Here is an 18,827-nt window from a genome sequence, read left to right as displayed (position 1 = left end):
CCCAGACCCCCAGATCTCTTTCCCCAAGGCTGCTCTCCAGCCTCTCGTCACCCAATTTGTACATATAACAAGGACTAACCTGTCCCAGGTGGAGAATCCAGCACTTGCTCTTGTTAAATTTCATATGGCAATAATTTAGTTAATTATTCTCACAGTGATAAATATGATACTTTATTTTTAGTGTGAGAAGTCATGTATTTTCAGATTTCAAACACTAGATCTCATTACGATTATTTTGTGGCAGATTAAATCCTGTTCACTATCAGAAATTTTTCATCTGTAGAAGTCTTTGGTGACTGCAACCTAGTAATCTTTTAACTTTGTGATGAACTTATTAAAAACATTTGGTTTATTCAGCCTTTCCTTCTCAATTGTGTTTTAATTCCTGGTTTACATTCCTGTCTCTTTTCCAGATCTATTCTTATTTATCAACATAATTTCTAAAACATAACCAAAATACTACAGCAAGATCATTACCAATTGGGAATATTAAATATGCAACCAGAGATATATCAAAGACCAAATGCTAGCAAAATGTTTCTCTGTGTCCTACACTGTCTGAAACACAGTGCTTCACAAAACAGACCTGCTTCTTCTGAGTAATAATCAGATCATTCTGCTCCTGAAGCCTCTGCCCTAATTCTTCTATCCTCCTCTTGTAGAAGGTGTTATTTTTATTCAGGTCTTCTCTCAGTGATGATTTAAGTTTCTCAATCTGTGACAGTAGCTAGAAAGCAATCAGAAGAAAAGTAACTTCATATTAATAGTATATAAAATATTTTAATGCTATAAAGTTTAAACAAGCAAGTGTCATGCTTAAATATTTTTAACATTTTTTTCAGCAAAAACTTAATGTCTCCTGTGATTTCATTGGGACTTGCATATATTACAAAACAGTTGTCTGGATAATTTTTCATTTATACAAGGAAGACTACCTAAATCTCAATACAAAGAAAGTGACATACAAACACATTTCTGAGATTGCCTAAAATAAGATTGCAGGACAAAACACATGACGCTATAATAATGTTTTGGTTATAGTGTCAAATAATGATATTTTAAGGAGATGAGATGTGAATTTGCATGATCAACCTAATATATTAGCTCTGAATGTACAAGAAAGGGAACAATATTTTAGGTGCACCAACCCAAAAGTAATACTTACGTTACTCCTCCCTTATTCTATTCTTGCATTGTATGTGGGTGTATCATTAACTACATCCTTTTTGGGGAATGTTCCATGGTTCCTCTCCACTGCTTTCTTGCCAGAGGAGGAGAAGCATTGGTCAGACCACTATGATCTGCTCAGTTCTTACATGGTCACGCAGATGAAAGGAAAATGAAAGGAAAAGAAGCAAGAGAAACAAAGCAGGAAAGAGATTAAAAAGAAATGCAGACATAAAAAAAAAAAATCTGAGGAATAAAGCCTTGTATAGTAAAATATATAAACTGATGCAAAATAAAATGCCATGGTGTTTTTTCCTGGAAAAGCTGAACAGATCCTGCGTTAGAAAGCTAGAGCAGAAAAAGCAGCAAAGAAATGATAGAAAAGAAAAAAAAGATTGAGACATATGCCATAGGTCCATGGTAGCAGAAGGTACAGGATAGATGAAAGCTACATGTCAGCAAGTTATATCTCAACTCTCCAGCATATCTGCATAACACAGAAAAACACTGTATAACACAAGGCTTACAGAATTAGTTGTAAGATCTTCAAAAGAGAAATACAGTTTCAGGTGCCTGTCAGATTCTTAAATGAAAAATTCCGTTTCAACCCTGGACTTAACTGAAACGTCAAGATCCTATCATACCAGAAATAAAGAGATAATAAATACATCTAAGAGGACACACTCTAATAAACTCTTGATTATCTAGGCTTTCTAATCCAACAGATGTATTACAGCTTATCAAGAACTACTGAATGGCTAAGAAAATAAGAAAAAAAGTCTCCTTTTAGTTTAAGTGGTTTGCTGTGCCGCTTACCAGGGACTTTTCTGTCTCATGGTCATGATGAAGAGCTTGTATTCTAGACGTCCACTTACTTTCCTGCATAGAGGAAATCAATATTAATTCCTGTTAACAACACTTTAACATTTAGTCTGATATATGCAGCTTTATTTCTTGTTAATAACACATTACCATTTAGTTCTATATATGCAGCTTTATTTTTCTAAATAAAGCATAAATACTGGGAAGATTATTCACATGAAACTTGAGTAACCCCATATTTAAGACCTAGAACAGTCATCAGCATGTTTTATACATTCAAGTGTGGTTTTCTTACCAATCATTCTAGAAACTATGCATTTGCTCCTTGATTTGTATACATAGTGACTGTGAGTGAGAAATACATGAGTACTTTGACACATCTCTGTGTATTAACAATAAGAGTTGTAAGAGCCCCAAATAATGACATTTCAAGCACTCATTAACAGTGTATTTTGTGTAATGATGACTAAAAAAGTATTAAAATATGAGTTTTAGACTGAATGGAATTTTCTTTGATGAAATAAAAAGCATGAAGTAAAACTCACTAAGTTTTCCACATCTTTGAGCAGAAATGACTAAACTTCTGGATGATACCAGCAATGATGATACAAAAACCTTCACATCCCAAGAACCATGAAATATATAATGCGTGTCTCAAAGTATCAAAAATAAAAAAAGGATTGAAAAGGTTTGTGGGTATTTCTAAAGGCCTCACAACTGATTTTTTTTTTTTTTTTTAAATAGGTGCAACCTGGATATGCAGGCAAATCTCGGAACACTGGAATGACCTTGGCCTCAGTGGCCCTTCCTAGCTCAGTCTTTCCTATAGGTGGGACTTTGGATTGTCCAACAGATTTGCACTAGCACCAGCATCTGTGCTCGTCAGATGATACAGTGCCGATACAGAAGTTGCACCTGACAAATCCTGTCAGAAAGTTTCTTAAGATTTTTTTTCATCTTGGAAAATGGAAAATTCCAATTTTTCCATAAGTGGCCTCACAGATCATCAGACATAAATGGCTTGTTAGAGCCGTCAGGAATTGAACTGCAATCATACTTGGTAAAGCTAAATTTATTTAATAATAAAGAATAAGAGAAGATCATAAATAAATAACAATTTATTTATAAAGGATAAGGGAAATAATTCCTTGATCTTCATTATAGAGATTGTACTAAGTCGTAATAAATCTTTAAAAACAGCTATTGCAGACATTGAGAAGGATGAGAATTCTACTTACAGATTTAAAATCCTACTCAGAGATGTAAAAAAATGAAACGAACACAAGTAGTCTGTCAAAAGCAACACTTTAAGTTACAGTGTTACCTGTTTTTCAAGAAGTTTAACCACATTGTGATAATCCTGAGGACTCTGAGGTTTCTCTTCTGTAAATTCGTGGCTGTCTTTCAGCGTCCCTAAATTGGATTTTTGTTGTATATTGGATTTTTGTAATTCTAGCAGTTGCTAAAAGGAGGGGGAGGGAAAATGAAGACCTGAATGTGTATACAGACTTTGTTTTTTAAAACTGCATTTAATACAAAATTTACTTTAAACATAACTACATAGATAACATCAGACACTTCTCACATTTCTCATGAATTAAGCATTTATCAAATTCCATGTAATAATTAATATATACATCTAACATAAACATACCTTGCAAATATACACAGGAACTAGCAGCTACAAAATATAAGCTGCTCTGGTAATGCCTTACGTATTTGCTTTCTGACCCACCTACGCTTTTACAATTCTCTTTCTAGTCAAAACTCTGGAAAGCATTTCCAGATCATCTTTTGAAAATGTATGCAGTTCTGCTGTCAGGACTATAATGAAGAGGTTAGTCCCCATGCCAGTTATGAGAATATTAGTATAATGGGTGCCTAACAGCAACAATAACAACAATATCTACTAATCTATAAACAGGCACTCATAGGTTGAGGAATAAGAAAAAACTGACTTAGTTACTGAACACTTAATTCATTTATCCAAAACAATGCTATTAAAAAAAGAACTGAAATTATGTTAATAAAGTACCAGTATACAAAGATACAATTATGGCTATCATTCAACCATTGCTTTTAAAGTTTTGTAAGAAGACCTCCAAGATGACATCACATTTCAAATACGTGAAGTTCACTACCATTTACTGTAAGGGACTCATGCCTTAAAATGTTGGAAAATTTAAATCACTTACATTTTCTAATGTTGAATTTCTTGAAGATAACTCCTTAAGCTCTTTCATAAACATCTGTTTCACTTTTTCTATTTCATCAGCCAATTTCTCTTTTTCCTCCTCTTTCCATTTGTGAAATGATTGTAGAATTTCTTCTTCTTTTGATTTTTGCTGTTCACATTCCTGAAATTATTTTTAAAAGATTATTTGTTATTTTTCCCTACAGGCAATACTAATTCAAACACCCAACCTATGTGTGGGAAGCAGTTGCCTTCAGTGGCCCACACTGTGACATCAGAAAACATGAAAGAGCACCAGTTTCTGAGGAATTCTGGGGTAGCAAACTATTTTGCTAGCAAAACAAGTACACTTCAAGAAGCTTTTGTAATTCATTAGTTTTCATTGAATAACACATGAATGACCTTTCCTGGTCATATCAAAGGTCCACCTAGTTCAGCATCCTGTTTCTCACAGAGACCATAAGTGTATTGGTGGGAAAGGGTAATACCAGGGCAAACATGCACGTTCCCCTTAATAGTCTCCAAGCTGCCAGTTGTTTTCAGTGCAGAGGACTTCCTCAGCTTGATACAGTTTTGTAAACTTAGTAACCTTTGATACATTTCTCCTAATACACTTTTGCAGTGGTCCCTTGTGGCTGCATCAGGGCAACACCTTTTGCCAATGAGCTCCAGGGTCTACTACACGTTGCAAGAATATCCAAGTACTTTTTTTTTGTTTGAATCTGGCTCCTGCTAGGTTCATTTGATAGATGCTAGGTCCTGAACTGGAAAAGAGAGTGAATGATTGATACCTATTCATTCTATGTCACTCATGACTCCTCAGACATCAGTATCTCACCCTCCATCCCCACCAAGTTGTTGTCTTTTTTTCAGATTGACAGCTCATGCTCAGTCATTCTAAATACAGACAGATCATCCTTGTAGCCCATCTCCATAACTTTTATAATTCTATCGTATCCTTTTTTGAGATGAAGGGACTAGACCTACACACAGTATTTAGGCTGTGGCTTGCACCGTGATTTTTCAGAATAATTTGTAATATTTGATTTTCTTTGCTGGCTGCTACTAACCACTGGGCTGACATTTCCCTGGAACTATGTATCACAACCTTAAGATCTTGCCCTGCAGTAATACCACTCAGCTCAGAAACCATCATTTTGTAATGAATTTAGAATTATTTTTCCCTATATACATTTACCTTACTTTATCTGTAAAATTACTTTTACCATTCCATTACCTAGTCACTCATTTTTGTACAGTCCTCAACTTGTTCAAAGTCCTGCACTTCACTGCCTAGAATATACTCACTTTTTAGGCAACCCCTACATCTTTCCATCACGGCATTCACTCTGAATTTGTTCTCTGACTAACTATAACAAGCAATCATTGTAGACTTATGAAGAACAGGCTTTTCTGTATCCTTTCACCTAAAAGGAGTAGAAGGCACCAAGAACTGGAAGCATGACAGTTTTTATCCAAATTCTCTCCAGTAGTGGTTCTCCTAAAAAAACACAGGGGAAAGATCTCCTGCTCTTTCAATCAAAAGACAAGAAGATACCTGAATTGACAGCGGATGTCAGTCATGGCAGACAAACTGCACCAGTCACACTTCACATTTCTATCTACCCTGACATCCCAGAAAAAACACAGAAGCTTTGAAAGCTTCTTGTTGTGTAACACTGCAGGCTGTAGCTTCAGGACATTTCAGGCAGTCCCCTTGTAGTTAGGAGTCTCAGCGAGGACAAGTGACTTCAAAATAGGCCCCTAAGGCACCAAAAAAATCTATGCTGTGCAGTTATGAATACTCCAAGTTCCATCTCATAAGAAAAACAATGCTTCAGGGGCAGGAGAAATACGTTATAGATGTACCTCTCAAAACTGAGGCACAGAATAAATGAATAGAATACCTAGCAGATGTCCACATAGGGCCAAGGCTCGTTATTCTGACCCTGCTTGCGCTCCTAGGTGAAACTCTAACCACGTTTCTCGTTTGGTCATCCAGTTACTTTTGAAAATGGAAAAAAACCAGGAAGCTGAATGATCTTGGGAGAGGGGAACAGGACAACTGAAGAAAGGAGAGTCTGAAGCTGTGTTCAGCAAAAGAAACACTGTATGTTTTACAGGAAACCAGCTTTTCCTCTGAAAACCAGGAAGAAAATAATTAATGATAGCGATGTTTTGTTGATTCCCTTTAAATTAAAAATATAGTGTTTCTTTCCAAACTTAGCAGTTGGGTTTATGTTTGAACGTGCTCAAACTCCACAAAGAAGTTCTGAATATTGGGTGGTATATTAAGACAAGGTTCTCACAGGTTATGTTAACAGCTGCAAACTTCTGCTTTTGAATGTGATACAGGGCAAACTGCAATACCAACACCACCATCTAAATGAATCATTAGAAGTATCTTGTCTCTTATGTGAAGAATTTTCTCCTCTGTGAATCACAAAGGTCCCCCCTCTTCAAAAAAATTTCCATACCTATTTTGATAGAAAATTATCTGATTGTATTTATTTAAACAGAAGTGAAACCTGTGAGATGATCTGAAATAACCAAGCTTTTAAAAAACCAAAACCAGGTAACTTAGAGACCCTTCTTTTTCTCTTTATGAGCTATTAAACACTACCACAAGACTCAATATCATCCTAAATAAAGCCTTGCATGTGATTACAAACAGATAAGTACTGCTTTTAATTCATTCTGTTTTAAGCCTTTTTATTCACACAGCACTAGCTAAGATTACTTTCTGCTTTGGCTCTCTGGTCAACCAAATTCTAAGCATTTAAAGACCAACATGCAAGGTCTAGATTGCTTTGTTTCTTGTCAACCTCTCTTCCTTGACTGCTTTACACCTCTGTTAGACAGTAAAGTTGCTCACAGCAAAGAATAAATATTACGCAGTTTATGAAGTCACATATAAAATCGGTCCTATATAAGAAACATTTAATCATCAAAAAATATCATAATATTAAAAATAGCTTATATATCACCACAGCAAGGCAATTTTATCTGCTCCAATAACAGGCCACACTTATGAGCTGGGAAGTGCTAACAGAAGTGTTGTCTTAAGTATTCATTTAAAGTATGTCTAAAACAAAAGGAAGGAGAAAGCAGATGTTCAAAATTATGAGGTGGCGAGGGGGAGAAAGGCTCTAATGCCCAAGCACCAATGCTGCCAGGCACACAAGCTGTTCTGTTCCAGTTAAAAAATGAGTGAACACCATTCAAAGTACTAATTATTTTGAGAGGTTCATATTATTTACTACATATTACCTTAGAAAACCTGACCATATTAGCCTGTTGTTCAGCCTCTAACTGGGACTTGGTGAGCTGCAACTGCTCCTTCAGTTTATCAATCTCATCCTGCAATTTGTCTGTCTTTGCTTTCCTCTTCTGTTCTGTTTGAAAGAAACACAGATTTTTAAAATGTTGTAATTTCTGGAAATGGGATACTGCAAATGTGTTTCTATAGTGTTTCAATAACATCTGCATGAAGTGTGACTCTCATAGACCATTTCCCCTTCCACTACCATGATTCTCCAAAGATGCTTTTAAATACGTATGTTCTCTGGACTGCTAACATTATCCTAAAAGACTGAAAAATATCGATACTACTGAAATGTGAAATAGTTTATGAAATATTTACAAGAAGAAGTATTATATACTCTTAATTTCAAAGGAATCTAAGCAACACAGGCTCAAAAAAGGATGTATGAAGGACAAAGTGAACCTCAATTATTCAGTTTGGTTAAGTTTAATTTATTCTAAATGACTTTTGTAAGGAGTCCTTTTGGAATACAACTCACTATTTCTCTGGAATGCGTCAGAGAGAATGTCACTGTAATAAAACACGTTAAAATATGCAAAAATTATAACAATCTTTAATCGTGAAATATTTTATCAATTTACCAAGGATTTACTAGCCCATCATCTGGGAATCTGGGCATAATGCAGAATATTATTTCAGAAATAACTGCATGGAGTATTTCCCTCACACAGCCATTTCAGATGAATTCTTTATATGATAATTAGTTCAACTGGTTCTGCAGCATCTTCCACTATGATTTTTATCAAGTGTAAAGTGCACAAGAGCTTCTTCCTTCTTCCAATATATTAACATTTCCTCAGATGCTTAATCAGACCCTTTTCACTGTTCCTGCTGTTTTATTTGTCTGACAAGCTACAGTTCAGACCTTGCTAGGTTCTTCCCACTCTTTCTCCTCCCAAATGCTCTTTTTTCCTAACTCATTTCTAATCACTGCCATTTGTCAATACTTGTTAGTCCTTAGCAATAAATCATAAGCATGCAGCCTAACAGGAAGGAGGGAATTTAGAGATGAATGAAACAAACTTTGAGAGCAATGTTTTTAAAACTAAACATTTTTCAATTAAGAGAGAAAAGTATATAAATTAGTGGTATAGCAACCACAATTATAACAGATACATGAATTTAAATTACTCTTGACAGTTTATTTTTCTCACTATATTTTACAGTTAGTTTAGTTCAGAAGAGCCTGATCCTATTCAATCTGATTTCAGGCGAGTTGGATGATTTCTGTACTGATAATTCACATCTATTCACAAAATTTGTTTTCCGTAGGGCAACTTGTTCCTTTTACCCACACCTTCACAACACACATACCTGAAGAGAAACTGTGCTCTGAACTCTGCTGCTGACTAAAGTATTAAATGAAAATGTTAGTTTGAAAAAGTACTGTAAATATGGCATACAATTTTTTGTTAATTATTTTTCAGAGACTAAAACATATGTTGCCCAATGCATTTTGTCAGTGTTGCTTGCATTCACACAAATTGGTATCTGCAACCTAAAAATAGAATGTGAAAATCATTCCTCCCAGTTACACAAAAGCATGGACTGCACAACCTCACTATATTTACACTTTTCTAAACTATTTATCTTTTTTTTTATAACATTAAATTACATACCAATCTGAGATTCTTCCAAAGGATGACGCCTTTGCATGTGACTTTGTAAAAAGGAGTAGTTCATAAAAGCCTTTTCACAAAACTGACACTACAAAAACCAGATAAAAACATTTTAGTTATTATTAGTAACATCCATTTGGTAAGTATAGTGGTTGAGGTTATTACGTGTTGTCCAGATGTCAAAAGTAGGTAACTAATAAAATTCCATTTCACAAGAATAGTGACTAAAACTCTTACAATGCCAAATTTCTGTAAAGTTATTTGTGTTATTTAATGTCTCTCAGTGATGCTTATGGGCAAGACTCCCATTGTGCTAGCACCATACAAACTCTGAACAAAAAAGACTCTGACCAAGTAAGTTTAAATTCAGATATAAACTGCAGATTAGAGATGAACATAGGTAGGTAGAGAAGCATAAGGAGAAAGTAAGACAACACTATTCAGCAAAATACACACCAGCTCCAGCCAAGAAGCAGCTCACGTATTCTTAAGACTTATGTCACAGCAAAAGAGAGCACCATACAGTTGGAAAAAAACCCCAATAAAGATGGATTTGAATATACATAAGCAAGTTGTAAGATGACAATACTAGAAGGACCATAGATATGTAAAAAGGTCAGACATTTCAACCAAAATAAGGTAACAATACACAATTTTGCAAGAAAAGGTACATACATACATTACTGTGCTACCTAGCATGCTTCTGAAGTGTAAAACTGTTGAAATTACTGTTCCTATAATTATTATTTTTTAATTTTAATTTTAAGTTATATTTTAAGTCAAACTGGGATCCTACCCTTTTTAAAAGATATTTTCCTTCACCTTCAAAGTACGTTCAACTAATGTTCAGGGTATTTAAAACAGATGGGTAGTACAAGGACAGAAACTACATCCACAGATTTTGCAACATATCGGTAAGACTGTGAATCAAAGCTCCTAATCACTTTAGGTAGGGTTGCTTATTACCTCTTTCTTACACTTTTTTTTTTTCTCAGCTAAATATACTTTTACAAGCCACAAATACTCAGCTGAGTCCTTTTTCCTCATCAGTGTGATATGACTGTAAAAGACTGACTTAAAAGATTCAAGACCTTGTCACATAATCAAATTCCCAGATTTCATCTAATATTTAAAATACTGCCACTGATATGTCAGGTAGGCTATTAAACATGGGTATCTTTCAGCAAACACTAAAGCCATGAATTATTAAGACAAATTTTGTTGGACAAATGCAAAAATGTGCTAACATAAAACCAAAGTAAGGAGATAGAGTATGGTAGCAAAGCATTGTTGCCAACCAAGTGGGAGCTTACAGTGTAACAGATTGCACATGATTTATGAAATGAAATTGGCTGTGAAATAATGTTATCCATTCAAGCACAAACTTCATGTCAGTTTGACTTGCTGGTAGTGGAAGAAAGCTCTTACTGCAGGAGACAGGATTAACACAGGCAATATTTAGGCTTTGAATTATGTAACATTATTCTTGCAACTACTTTTCACAGTGTTAGATACAATGTGCACTTTATGCCTTCATTGTGCACGAGAAAGTAAGATTAAAAATTATTATTTAAAATTAAGTTTGTATTACTCAGATGAAAGTATTGACCAACGAGTCTTAAATTTGTAGGTACCAGTACCATTTTATAGTAGTGTGGTTGAGCCTAACTGGTGGTGGGTTAAAGGCATTAAATCTGAACTCCAAAGCATAGTTACCATCAGACATAAAGTATGCCTCCACTAAAAAAGGCAAGTAACTACTTACAGGCGTGTTTGCTAAACTGCCAAAACTTAAAGGGGATGAAACCTGAACTACCCGCTTGGGAACACCAGCAAACCCCTTATTAGCTGGCACTGCAGATCAGCCAAGATAATGGTACAGATAAATAATACAAAATTATTGTTTACTCATCACACTGCTGCCCTGCATTTACAAACCCTAGGAAGAGTTTATCTCTGGCATTCACACAGAATCCTGAAAACACTGTAGGAACTGCAGGAACTGTTCAACATCACTCCCTGACCTCACTTTTCCCATGGGAACCTAAATAACTTCTAGAGACAAGAATTTACTACCAGAGAGGAAAAAAGAGGGGGAGGCAGACGTTTATATGAAATTAAACTAGAAATGGGAAATGGCTTTCCATTTCTGCTCTATTGTAAACGCCACTGAAGAGAAGATTAGTGATGAGCCAAGTTCACTACCATGTTCTTCAGCTTCCACTGAGACCGTCGTATCCTACAAATATTTCAGGAAAACTTGCTAAGATTTAACTGGCAGTCACGGTATGAGAATTACTTAAGTTTACACATAAAATTATGCAGGCAATCAGTTTTCTTTTGCAACACAGGACAGACAAACTGCTCTGTAAATTGCATAAATGCTTTCTAAAATGATACAACATTAGCAGCTTGTCCTTAAGACTAACACTCGAATGCATTGAGACAAGGTTCCCATGAAGTCTACTATATGTATAACTCCGCTCTTGAGGCATAAGGTATCTTTTCCCTTACAGAAACGCTTGAGCCAACTTAAGCTGATGTCTTAAAAAAATGAAACTTTGCCAGACTGCTGAAATGGGTATTATGTGGGATAAGATGGTACATACTATAAGAAAACTTGCACTGATTCTGTACTGCAACTGTTCCATGATTAAGGAGAATTTTAACAATCAGGACTGCTAGTATCCCAAGAATTAAAAAAAAAAAAAAAAAAAAAAAAAAAGAAAAAGAAAAAAGAAGAAAACTATAACTTTAAACATTAGACACAAAGAGCTAGGCTGAAATCATGTCAAGTCTGTGTGCACTGTACTCTCTAGACTTCAGACTACATTTGAAGCTGCAGCCCGCATTCCCGAGACCTGTTGCAAAATGCTGAAGCTGAAAAATACTTAAATCAAACTATTACGCCCAGAACACAAAAACCCCTCCCCCCAAAACAGTGCCATGACATAGAGTCAGAACAGCAATGTACTAAGGCTCTTAAGGAAGAGCCTTAAGGAACAGATTGTTGCGGAGTTAGGGATGAGCTACCCTACTGAGGCTGTTTACTGTCATGCTTGAGTCACTTCTGAGTCACACCCACAAGCAGAAACTTTGTGCCCGGAGAAGGTTACTGCAGGCACGCAGACAGCTCGCAGACAGGTAGGTTACTGCTTAGCACCAGTTCTGATGTACTTGCCCTGTGTGTTTTCTGACCATGTAGCTGAGAGGCAAGGGAAGACAGCAATAGAAGGTAGTAACAGGTTTATCGCAGGTTTTTTGTGTGTGTGTGTGTGTGTACCTGACACTTCAGATGCGTCACAAGCAACTCCAAGAATAAAGAGCCCTTGTTAGTAAGAAGAGGATTTGTTAAAGACGACATAGCACTCTCCCAAACACAGGCGGGAAGTGGAGCACCTGCCCGCGATGCACTCCCTTTTTGCAGGGTCACCGGTCCCTGCAGCTCCAGCCTCCTGCCCAGCAAGCGACCGTGCCCCAGCAGAGCGGGGGCTCTGCCGCCCGTCCCCGGCGGGCTGGGAGCTGGCAGGGCGCGGGCGACGGGGCCGCCGCGACCTCTCCTCTCACCTGGTGGTAGCTGGCTCGGGCCTCCAGCATCATCTGCTGGGTGCTGATCATCTTCTTCCTCCGCCGGCACTCCTCCTTGAGCCCCTTGATCTCCTGCGAGCGCTGGGCCACCTCCTTGCCCAGCTGGTCGCGCTGGGCCTGGGCCGCCCGCAGGGCCTCCTCCAGGCTGCCGAGCTGGGCGCTGAGGTACTCCTGGGAGTGCAGCAGGTACTCGGTGCAGAGCTGGGCCAGGCGCAGCAGCTTGAGCAGCAGCGGGTCGGCGGGGCCCTGGCAGTGGGGGCAGCGCTCCCGCTCGGCGCTGCAGAAGGTGACGTGCTCCAGGTGCTCCTGCAGGGCCGCCACGTCCCCCTCCCGCGACACCCGGCCCACGTCCACGGCGCTCAGCCGTCGCCAGTCCGGGCCCTCATGGCGGCCGCGGAACTGGAAGGCGGGAAACGCCGCCGGCCCCGCGCCGGCCCCGGCTCCCCCCGCCGCCGGCGGGTAGTAGGCGCGTTCGGTGAAGGGCTGCGGGAGAGAGAGGCGGCTCAGCCCCGGGCCGCCACGCACCACCACCCGCGACTGCCCGCCCGCCCTGCCCGCCGCTCACCATGGCCGGGCTCCGTCCCGCAGGCTCCGCTCGGCACCGGCGTCCTCCGCGTCGCTATGGCAGCCGGGGCCTGCCGGGGCGGGAGGCGGGAGTGAGGCCCGGCCGCGCCGCCCCGGGCCCGGCCCGCCCCGCCGCCCTCCGAGAGCCCGGCCCCGGCGGCGGCGCCCCCTCCGCCCGGCCCGCCGCGGCGGCGCCCCGGACCAGGCGCCGGGCGGGCGGGCGGGCGGGCGGGCGCCGCGCCGCCCGGGCAGGGCGGGACCCGTGTCCCACGGCGGGGACTCGGCTCCGTGCTCGGCACAAATCCCGGCCACGTCCCCCTGTCTTGTTCCCTCAGCGCCTCCGCGTTCCCCTGGCAGCGTCGTGCCAATTAGCCCTCTCTCGCGGGTCCCAGCGTGCGTGTACCTACGCGTCCTCTACCGTCCTCACACCACCCACCTCCACGAACATATCCTCCGCTACGCTGCTACGCATATGGACCCTCGCCACAGCCACGCAGCGTTCCCTTCGCTTCACCTCAGAAGTCTATACATGGCACCCTATAGACCCATTTCACTCCACTGTGTCAACGTGCCTCCCCACCTGCCACCGTACCTGTCGCTCCTCCGTGCTGCTCCTGACCCACAAACCCTTCTCACTCCACCACGACGGTACTCTCCTCTACCCCCGTGCTGTTTTACGCCCTTCTCCAGCCTCACCTACTCATCTCCCAGATGTGGTGACAGCTGTCACCCCCCACCATCAGCACACGGTACGTATGCCATTTCTCTCTGCACATCTGCTTCACGCTGCTGCACCCTCCCGTGCCTCAGCTGGCAGCTCCACGCAATCCCTCCAGTGCAGCTCCATACCCTCCCAACACCTGCACACCAACTTCCTGCCAGGCGTTTTCACACACCTTCCTCACCCTTAACACTGTCATACACCCTTGGCACGCCGCTTCCAGATGCTCTCCTCGCTCATCACACCTCTACCTGGTATCACCATGCACCAGACCACCTCTTACAACCATGTAACCGTACAACCTCACCATGTCTGCCTGTCATTGCTGCCTTACTTCACCGATCCCAAACGCTTCATCCCCATGAAGCACCTCACGGCCTGTGTACGTCGCCTGCTTCACCACACACGCCCAAATACTTCTCTTCACGGCAACCAATAACCATGGCCTATCTCCCTGCCTCACCACAATTCCCAGTACTCCCCAGCTTGGTGTGTCCCATTTCCCTGCTCCTGCTCAATTGCTTCAAACTCTGGCCCCAGGCAGGTGCATCCTTCCCTCCATCATACAAAACTACACTATTTCCTCACTCATCCTTACTACTCCTCTCCAAAAACCTGCTCTTCCTGTTACTATTTCTTAATATTTCAGTCCCCTATGCTGCCTCTGCCTTACCGCCATCTTCCGTGTTTATACCTACCCGGCTTTTCAGTCCCTTCTACACACGCTTCAGTTTCTCATCCTCCTGGTCACTCACAGATACATACCTCTCCAAGAACATTCACAAAATATATACTTGATCATCCACTCTGTTCCTCTTGTAGGCACCTCTACATTGTATATCATAGACTCACAGAAATGCTGTTCACAAGGGACCTCTGGTGATCATCTAATCCAACTTTCTGCTCAAAGCAGGGTTATCACCAACACTAGTTCACATCACCTGTGGCTTTTGTGCAGCTCTAAGATCAACAGCCCATGACCTCTGTGGGCAACCTGTTGCACGGCTGTGCTCTCCTCCTGGTGAAAACATTTTTCCCAGTATCTCACCAAGTATCTGCTATTACCAAGAAAAAATTGATTCTGACATATTTGTGACTATTCTCAAAGTAACTGTAGGCCACTATTAGAGTGCCCCTTTGCCTTCTCTTCACCACATTAAACAAGCCCAGCCCCCTCAATCTCTTCTCGTAGATCCTGTGCTGTAGACTCCTAACCATCTTGTCAGACCTCCTCTGTCTGCTTTCAGTTTCTTCACATTCTTAATATTCAGGCTCCCCCTTAATATTTTTCTCCATTCACCTCCTAGGAACTTGCAATGAACCTCACCTCTCACCTGCATTTTTAACACTGCCCTTTCCAGTATAAGTGGTAACATGTCTACCACTAATCACAACACATGTCTACTTCCATGCAAATACCAATGTTGTTATATGCACTGATGCAAGGACCGCATCCTTCACAAATTACAAGCTCTCAGTTTTATGTTGGTTGTTGTGCCGAAAAGCTTGTTTGCTTTTCCCACATATACGAATTGATATAACAAAATACACTAGATCTTCCTACAAACCTGGCCTCATTTAATATCCCTCATATTAGCAGACATAGGTAGAATAGAATAAAATAGAATAGAATAGAACAGACTGTTTCAGTTGGAAGGGACCTACAACGATCATCTAGTCCAGCTGCCTGACTAATTCAGGGCTGACCGAAAGTTAAAGCACATTATTAAGGGCATTGTCCAAATGCCTCCTAAACACTGACATGCTTGGGGCATCGATCACCTCTCTAGGAAGTCTGTTCCAGTGTTTGACCACCCTCTCGGTAAAGAAATGCTTCCTGATGTCCAGTCTAAACCTTCCCTGGAGGAGCTGTGAACCATTGCCAGGCATCCTATCACTGGGTACCAGGGCGAAGAGCTCAGCACCTCGCTCTCCACGTCCCCTCCTCAGGAAGCTGTAGAGAGCAATGAGGTCACCTCTCAGCCTCCTCTTCTCCAAATTAGACAAGACCAAAGTCCTTAGCCACTCCTCACAGGACATTCCTTCCAGCCCTGTCACCAGCTTTGTTGCCCTCCTCTGGACACATTTGAGTACCTCAACATCCTTCTTAAATTGTGGGGCCCAGAACTGCACACAGTACTCCCGGTGAGGCCGCACCAACACGGATTACAGCAGGATAATCACCTCTTCTGACCAGCTGGTTACACTGTGTTTGATGCACCCCAGTAAATACATCCAACCTATGATCAGGGCAATCCCTGGGACAGCTACTCTGTGGTAACCCCCGTGAGCCCTGCTCTCCACATGCACGCTGGCTACATCCTGACTCGGCATCAGGAGGTGAGCAGGCTGCACATCCACATTCCTCCTAAAGGAAACCCAGGCACATAGCAGACTCACGCTCCAAAAAGATGGACCTCTGACAGGGAGAAATGGGAGTCTGGCACTGAACAGCCACAGCAGAGGTGTCTTCCTGCAGTCAGCACACTCAAGCGTGCGCTCCAAAATCATGACCGTGGGACACACCTCTGCTTCACAGCACAGACCCAAGCACTTCCTCCAGCCCTCAGCTACCAAACCCCTACCCCAGCCAGTGTCAGAGAGACCCAGATCAGTCTCAGATCACTCACTTCAGCAACCCAGGGTCCAACTCTTACCAGCCTCTCCCGTTCTCCACACCCGCATCTACTCCCACACAAAGGGAAAGCTGGAGAAAATTCCTGTCTTGTCACACCCACAGAGAACCACAACTTCTCTCTTACTTTATCCACATATGGAAAAGTTACACCCTTCTGTCTTCCCCACTTCTGTAAAAAGGTTGAAAATCAACCTTTCAAAGAACGTATCTAGGCCCAGCACAAGGTTTCACTGATCTATAAAATTAATTTCAATGTGTCGGAAGCTTCAAAAGAGAAGTTAAAAGCATGAACACAGGACAGTGAGCCTTCCTGCCTGTTGGCTCAAGCCACCCTGGAAGGCAATCTTCCAAAATACTTGGCACTACAACTTGCTTTTTGGATCTTTAAACTTACTGGCCACACGTTACAGCAATACTGCATCTTGCCCCAAATTCTTCCATCACTTGCCACATTTTTTTAATTTAGAAAGATACTGCGTGGTGTTTGTAACATTGCAGTCATCTCCTGCAAGGATGACATTTTTGCCACCTCATTTTCCACAAACAGGGCCTCCAGCAAGCGCTGCCTTCAAAGAAATATATTTTAACATTTTTGATATAAATTAAATATAGATCTGCCTGGTTTACTATTGAACTTTGCACTGCTCTGACTCCTCAAGTATTAAGAAAATATACCGCTAATCTCCTTTAGAGCTATTTCTAATATACTGCAGGCTTACTTCCATTTGCAGTGTGTAAGTACGCTTTTATTAGTAAGGACTTAGATTTTTAAAAAATGCTCAAATACTGACTACTGTCCAAAATGTTCACGCCTTGCATTCCTTAAAACACCTTGAAAACTTTTATTTGGATATTTTTCCTAGTCAAAGGAACTGTTAAGTTGTGCATAATGAAATCTGTCTCCCAAAGATCCAAGCCTAACACATGCTTATCCATTTGATATAGGAGAAACTTCTTTACGTAGAAAGCACATGAATTTTGTAAACTACCAATCTGTGTGTCAAGCAAAAGGAGCCCGAAAAAGCACACATGCAATAAGGGTCTTTAACTCACAGATGCACTGGTTTAATAAAAACCCCTGATATTTAAAGCCAAAAAAGTTAAACCAAACCCCTGCATACGCTTACTCTCCTCGACCAATACGTTTAGTCAGGAATATCCATACAGAATTTCACGCTGCTTCAACTGAAAGTGACCTCGCCGTGGTGCACCGTGAAGCTGAGGGGAGGCCACAAGCCACCCAGGTATCTCACTGGAGGCAGAAAGAGCACGTACGGACTGAGACAGCCCTTTTCGGTCACTTTTTTCCCTTCGTTCTCTCAGATTTACTCCATCCTGGGAGTACGGAGCTGCACCCACGCCGAAGTCAGGGCTGTCATCCACCCGCGGGGCCCTCTCAGTTAGGGACGGCACCGCCGTAACTGGAGGGTCGCGGGCGGCGGAGGCCTGCTCCCCCGGACACCCCTTCCCACCGGCCTTTCACCCCGGCAGTGCCCGCAAACCAGGCCCGGGCCCGGCGGCCGGGCGCCCGGCGGGGTGCCGCTGCAGCGGGGCCGAGCGGGGCCGGGCCTGCGGGAGGCCCCAAGCCGGGCTCCATCTCCCAAGCCAAAACCTCCGGCTCCGCTGGGGAGAGCGGCCTCCCTCCCCGCTCCCTCCCGCCTTTCCCTGAGGAGAGGCCCCCGCCGCCCACTCTTCTCCCCTCACCCTCCGGCGCCCCAACGGCTGCCCGGCCCCGCGGCGGGCGGGAGAAGGGGGGAGACCCTCCGCTCACCTCAGCCGGCTGCTGCTCCGCGGCGGCGGCGGCAAGGCGGGGAGGGGAGTGCGAACCGGGGCTCCGCGGAGCGCGGTTCCCCGCCGCCGGGCGCCGAGGGGGTGGCGGGGCTGCGGCCGCTCCCGCCCCCAGCCCGGGCGGTTACTGGTTCGTGCCGCTGAGGGAGGAAGCTGCCCTGTCTCCTCCTCCTCCTCCTTCTTCTCCTTCTCCTCCTTCTTCTCGCCTCCCGCCGCCCCCAGGCCGCGGAGGATGAGCCGGGGGCCGCTCGCCAGCTCTCGGCTTGATGTTTATGCCCAGGCGGGACGTCCTTTGTCTTGGTCCTCACCCAGGAGCGGCGTCCCGACCCCCTCTGACCAGAAGCAGCCTTTTTTTTTTTATTTTCTTTAATATAAGGGAAGTTACAAGAAGCTTTTGAAAG

The 18,827-nt window shown here is 42.5% G+C and overlaps 1 protein-coding gene across 1 annotated transcript in view; it reads right to left on the bottom strand.

Annotated features, from left to right (window-relative positions):
- The window catches only part of DZIP1 (DAZ interacting zinc finger protein 1), a 40,700-nt gene extending 22,210 nt beyond the window's left edge, over positions 1 to 18,490 (bottom strand). Inside the window, exons 1-9 of the mRNA XM_049815987.1 lie at positions 18,410 to 18,490; positions 13,281 to 13,350; positions 12,695 to 13,198; positions 9,128 to 9,215; positions 7,454 to 7,578; positions 4,185 to 4,346; positions 3,314 to 3,451; positions 1,984 to 2,046; positions 587 to 727 (exon numbers count right to left, since the gene is read on the bottom strand). Of these exons, the coding sequence (XP_049671944.1) occupies positions 587 to 727; positions 1,984 to 2,046; positions 3,314 to 3,451; positions 4,185 to 4,346; positions 7,454 to 7,578; positions 9,128 to 9,215; positions 12,695 to 13,198; positions 13,281 to 13,283 (1,224 nt within the window). The 5' untranslated portion in view covers positions 13,284 to 13,350; positions 18,410 to 18,490. The remainder of the gene's footprint in view (positions 1 to 586; positions 728 to 1,983; positions 2,047 to 3,313; positions 3,452 to 4,184; positions 4,347 to 7,453; positions 7,579 to 9,127; positions 9,216 to 12,694; positions 13,199 to 13,280; positions 13,351 to 18,409) is intronic.
- Between the last annotated feature and the right edge of the window lie 337 nt (positions 18,491 to 18,827).

Source organism: Accipiter gentilis, chromosome 13 (genome assembly GCF_929443795.1).
Source record: "Accipiter gentilis chromosome 13, bAccGen1.1, whole genome shotgun sequence".
Taxonomy (NCBI): Eukaryota; Metazoa; Chordata; class Aves; order Accipitriformes; family Accipitridae; genus Astur; species Astur gentilis.
Note: the sequence above shows the minus strand (reverse complement) of the source record. Positions and strands in the feature narration are given on the sequence as shown.